At 44.1% G+C, this 6,000-nt stretch overlaps 1 protein-coding gene across 1 annotated transcript in view; it reads left to right on the top strand.

Annotated features, from left to right (window-relative positions):
• Positions 1-2,992: 2,992 nt before the first annotated feature.
• LGR5 (leucine rich repeat containing G protein-coupled receptor 5) overlaps positions 2,993-6,000 on the top strand; it is a 92,669-nt gene continuing 89,661 nt past the window's right edge. Inside the window, exon 1 of the mRNA XM_063134994.1 lies at positions 2,993-3,228. Within this exon, the coding sequence (XP_062991064.1) occupies positions 2,993-3,228 (236 nt within the window). The remainder of the gene's footprint in view (positions 3,229-6,000) is intronic.

Below are 6,000 nucleotides of genomic sequence, written 5' to 3'. Positions count from 1 at the left end.
ACCTGAGTGTGTGGGGCGGATTGTACTGGAGAAGGTGATCCTGCAGGTAGCCTGGACCCAAACCATGTAGGACTTTAAAGGTAATAACCAACACTTTATACTTCACCCAGAAACTAATTGGCAGCCAGTGAAGTGATCTTAAAATTGGTGTAACATTGTCACCCCTAGGTGTACATAACAACTAAAAAGCAGAGTTAGGCTCTACAGAGCTAAAAGGCCTGAGAAAATAAAAATGGCATTACCTGGTGCCAAAAAGGCAAACTCAGTGCCAGGCAAAATGTCCTGGGGAAGAGTTGCCACAGCCAAAGCACTATCACAGAGCCGGTGTCACCTCCCACCTTACCTTGAAGAATAGGGTAACCTAAAGAAGGGTTTCTGTGACAGATCTTAGTACATGGGCAGGCATGTGTGGTAGTAGGCAATCTCGGTAAAGTTTCATCCAACTAAACATGCATATGAAGTCTGCTCCAGAGAGTGAGTCATTCAGATTGCTGGTAACACCAAAAAAGAAAGCCTCCCACATAAAATGGGTTGCATCCAGATGTAGGCACATATAATGGGGCTGATGGAAGCAGGCTTTCCTGCCCTTTCCTTCCCACAGCAGCACTTCCACCACACATACCCCCAAAATGCTACATGGAGAATCAGGGGATTCTTGGGGGAACGCTATGGTAGAGTGGTGTTGAGGGAGAAGGGAAGTCACTGAAAATTGGATGGAGGCACCTTCCATGCCTGTTCATGGAAGTGCTTCAATCCAACATTTGATGATCCCCATCCAGCAGGTTCTTCTGTAGCATTTTGGGGTGTTGACAGGGATGCTGTAGGGAGGAGAGAGTTACGAAGTCTGTTCTGCCAGCCCCAGTGAACACAACGAAGTCTTGCTTCATCTCAGTGTGCTATATGGAAGAGGTAACAGAGTAATTTCATATATATGGAATGAGGAAGAAAATTGTATATAAATTAAATTCTCCTATAATTTGAAGGATCTAGTTTAACATACAAATATTTGGCACACAGCACAAAATAAAGAATTCCAATCCAATCACATCCTGCTTCTAATAAGTTAAAGAAAACAAACACACTAGTCTTATTCAAAGATTAATATTTGTATTAGTGACATGTTAATTTGTTAATATTTCATACTGGTCTATTAGACAATCAAACATATCTGCACAAAATAAATAATGCTAAAGCAAAATATCATTTTCCACCCTCTCAATTATTAATCAAACTACATTTATCAAAAGGAAGTAAAGATATCAAGCCTAACTCATGATTTCCTCAATATGAAAAGAACAAGGTAAACAGTGGACTTTATACTCTTTTAGAACAAATTAAATATTTCTACAATAACCCAACAAAGAATGCAAATAGTATTGCAACATACTTTTGAAAAATATTTACGTATCAGTTGACTACTATGTTGACTTCCATTGGCAAAGTATTCTTTGGTGAAGTTGTTGGCATACTTTGGCAAAGTTCATGACTGATGGAACACACAATGAATAGGACTGCCATCTTGCCAAAGAGGGTACAGTATTTAGGTAACTGCAGTTATAGAAAAGAATGAAAATGCTACAGAGATTCAGGGAACCCTGCTTAACAGAGAATGCTATGATGCAGTAGAGAAGGGGAAATCACTGAAAATTGGGTGGAGGCAAGCTCTGCAGTGGCAGAAGAGGTCCTCCTGATAGCCATTTGTCTGCTCGTGGCAAATGGGGCATCTGACTCAGGGCCTTTCCATATTAATCAGTTGTCTTTTTTCCATGGCTGTTAGAGTGTCAGACCAGGTCTGGGGAGCCCTGGATTCAATCCCAACTCAGCCATGTGTGATCTTTGATCAGTGTCTGTCTCTCTCTCTCTCTCTCTCTCTCTCTGCCAAAACTTCCTCACAGGGTTGTTGTAAGGGTAAAATAGGTGGGAGAGAAAAGGACTATGTTTGCTATCCTGAGTTTCTTAGAGAAAGGGAGGGATAGATATACAATAAAGAAATAAATCTAGTACAGGGCAGGAGATTAAACATCTAGCCAGTGCTTGCCTAACCTATTCGGGCTGCACCTGCTGAATTCCCGCCATACAGTCTAGTTGTTAGAGACGCAATGTGTCTGTCAGGGTGACCCGTAGGGTGGGGGTGGGGGTGAGGTGGGGGGAGAGAAGTGACAACCCGTGTAAAAATAAGCTGCTACAGACAGTTGTGGTGATGCAGGGAGGGTGAGGGAGAAAGAAAAATAGTTCAGTTGCGCGCGCGAGCGCATGAAGAGGGACCTGTCGCTGTCTCTGGCTTAGTTGTGTAAAAATAATGACCTGGGCTTCAATAGGCTCGAGCCGCTGCCAGGCTGGCCTTTTCCCGTTTGGCACGAAAAGCAGGAGCCGCCGCCGCAGCGGAGTGAGGGGCCGTGAGAGGAGCGCGCGCTGCCTGGCAGCGCCCCCCGCCTTCTGTTCCCGGGCTCCCGAGCGAAGGGCCGCGACAAGCGCAGGAAGCCCCACCTCCGCGCTCCTCGCGAGCTTTCTTTCCGCTCTCAGAGCAGCACCCCCTCCGGCGCTGGCAGCAACCGCGGCAAGGCAATGTTTTGGCTACGTCAGTGGGCGCGCGCAGTTTAGACTCCAGCTCTTTAAAAACGGCGTGTAAACTGAGATGCTGCCACAGAGAGCAGAGCGCCAGCAGCGGCTCGGGCTACGGCAGCAGGCGTCTCACCCACCCCACGGCGGAGGAGGCGGCATAGGGCAGACGCTCCCGGCTCGTGCAGCAGCGGCAGAGAGAGACAGCTATTCTGGCGCGCGCGCGCGGGCACCGCCAGCACGTTTACCTCCGAGTTTTTCCAAGAGGTGCGGCGGCTCCACTAGCTAAAAGCCGACGCCGCTTCTCCGCAGATACGCCTCCACCCAGCTGGCTCGCTACACAGTTTAGGGGGCATGTCAGCAGGTCCCTCCGTTTCTACGAAAGCAACTCAGCAGCCGTCTTCGCCTTTGGCCCCAGCTCCGTCTTGGCACCATGGACACCTCCTCTGCCGCCCGCGCGCTGCTTCTCCTCAGCGTCCTCGGGTTCCATGTGGTCGCGCCTTCGGTTCCGGGTGGCGGAGGCTCGGGCGGGAACCCGGTGGGGAAGCGTCAACGCAGCTGCCCGGCCGCCTGTCACTGTGAGCAAGATGGGATGCTCCTGAGGGTGGACTGCTCGGACCTGGGCCTCGCCGGCGTGCCCGCCAACCTCAGCGTCTTCACCTCCTACCTGTAAGTGCCTTTGGCGCGCGGGACTGGCCCCGAAGGGGCGGGGGGAGGGACGTTGGCGGGCTGCGTTCTGCAGCCCGAGAAATGGAGGAGAAGGTGAAAGGGGCAGAGAACCGCGAAGTTGCCGCCTGGCAGAAGTGACCAGATGCAGGCATTAGTCGTGGCTAGGTCAGCACTCACCGCTACCACATCATCAGCCTCTCCTGCGGTGATGATACCCCCACCCCCACCCCGATGGGAGCACCAGACTGTGCTTTGCGAAGGACGTGAAGTCCTGGTTTAAGATACAGTCCTCTCCAAAATAAAGCCATGCTGCTTAAAACCAGGGACATCTCTCAAACTGCAAAGAAAGAAAGATCAGGCAGAGGCATCCTCTAATAAACAAACAAACCTGCATCATTTCTCTATAGAAATGATGGTTGGTTAGTTGCATGTTAACCTGTTCCTGTGTTTTAAAAAGAATGTGTGTGAGCTATGCTGTGGGGCTGTCAGGTGAACCTTTCAAATATTAAAGGCATTGTGGAGTTGTGTTTTGTGTAAAGGAATGGGAGATTGTATTCATCATCTCTCTGGAATGGTCTAGAATCAAAAGGCAGCTCTGTAAAATTAGGGATATTTGGTACCTTGTATCTGCCCATTTTGATTGCACTGCAGGTGCAGAGACCAGGCACACTAACATCAACCAGTCTAAAGCTTAGGACCCGGTGATTCCACACCAGTTTTATAAATGTGATGTCCGACTACCATCAGCATAAAAAAAGAAATCCAGATGCATCATGGATCGTGATGCAATCATAGGCACTCTCCACAAGATTTTTTTAAAAATATGGTTGGATGTTGTAGCCACATGCTGAAACTGTTAGGTTTCTGCATGTTCCATGTCCTCATCAAAGCAGTAAAATTCAGTTCCTGAGCCATGTTATTTATTACAATTGATGGAATCACTGCAGACTAAGTGCTTTGAAAACTGGAGAACTTCACTTGCTTAGTTTGTATTCTTGTTAAATATTCAGAACTGATAGATATCAGTTCATGCAGATAGTGGAGTTCTGAAGTTTGATTAAAATATATGTTCTAAGTCTGTATTAAAGTCCCTGGAATTTGCTTGGTAGAGGCAAAATGTCTGTCAATGGCAAGAAAGACCAAGAAGAAGCTGGTCAAAAGTTGGGAGTTATTATGAGTTGCTGATGTTACTTTACTTTGTGTTGTTCTCTTATCAACTATAACCATACCTGTAATGCTTTGATTTTTGGACCATTGAGTGCAATATTACACTCACAAACGGACTGCATCAGTACATTACTATGTTGTCAAAGTGCAATAAATTTGGGGGAGGTGTAACATAGACAAGTAGAATACGCATGTCAGCAATTAATTTAGAAAGGTAGAAAAAATGTGGTTGAAAAGGTCCTTTCATATTACAAAATATGGAAAGCATTGTCATATAGGAATTCATCTATAACCTATAATTATCTTTCCATATACAAATTAACCTGTAGCCTGTAATGTTATAACTGTTAGATGTAATCAACATTGAATGAATTACATTAAAAAGAATTGTTTCTAATATTGTTCTTTAAGGACACACGAATTTAACTTCCGCCAATAATAACATGCTTTGGTTGTAATAGTTGTACATGCGTTGGGAAGTGGTAATCGGCTGTAGCACCTCAGTACATATATTGGCTAATCCTTGCTTTATTCTAATATGACTTGAGCTGGTTCTGTGCAAATGAGGTTCAGAGCCAAATATATGCACATGTAGGATGCACATAATAGTTAGAACAGATTTATAGCAGGCTGCATAGAAACAGAATTAATTTCGTGCCTAAGGGTCTGTGTAGTGTCAGTTTTCAAAAATCTTTCTTTAATCATCTGTTTTAGAAAATGGGATATAAGCCATATACAGGCATCATTCTGGTGTTATCCATTCAGATAAGTGTAAGGTATTTATGCAAAAAACCCTATGCTTTATTGTTTATAAAGTAATTAAAATGAGGCAAGAGCATAAACTTGACTAGACCTGCTGGGTGTTATCTTTACCTTTGCTTCCCAAGGCAAGGCTTGGAACTGCTGCATTTCATTTAATCTTTAACTGATCTCTATCTAGATTTAGAAAAGTAAAATAGAGCAGGTGCCTATAAAGGCAGATAAATGCTCCCCTAGCATCGGATCCGGAAAAAGGTCATTTTGGGTCTACTATTGTAGAAAGGAAATTATACTATATGCTCCTGATCAAACTCAGTGGTTAATTGAAGGGTTGTAATAAGAGGTACACATATCAAATATTTTTTTCTCTGAAAGCATGCATCTGACCTGTAGTTTTGTATTGCATGTTTTACATAACTGTACAGATGGTGGACATAAAAGAAAGATATGAATGAAAAATGTATGGCTTGGTCTCACTTTTGGTATCTTCCAGTGATACAAAAACAAAGCAAATGCCTTAACAAGCTATATGCAACTATATGGTTGTTGGTCCATATAAAATTGTATTGTGTTTATTATTCTATCTGTATTCTGGCAACATTGTCTTCATTTTGCATACAGCACGGCTTTAAATAAAAGCGAAGCCATCATTTTCCTCTTCTGGAGACATTCATCTTTTCTGTTGAAAAAATTAGCACTAAAGCAGGAGAAGATTTTACCTTTTGATAGTTATACATACTTGGCAATATAAATAAGGCAGAACTTGCATGTGAATAATTCCTCACTTTCCCAAAGTATTGTTTACAAGTATTGCTTAATTATGCCAATACACAATACAAATTATGA

This window comes from Elgaria multicarinata, chromosome 9 (genome assembly GCF_023053635.1).
Source record: "Elgaria multicarinata webbii isolate HBS135686 ecotype San Diego chromosome 9, rElgMul1.1.pri, whole genome shotgun sequence".
NCBI classification, from domain to species: domain Eukaryota; kingdom Metazoa; phylum Chordata; class Lepidosauria; order Squamata; family Anguidae; genus Elgaria; species Elgaria multicarinata.
Note: the sequence above shows the minus strand (reverse complement) of the source record. Positions and strands in the feature narration are given on the sequence as shown.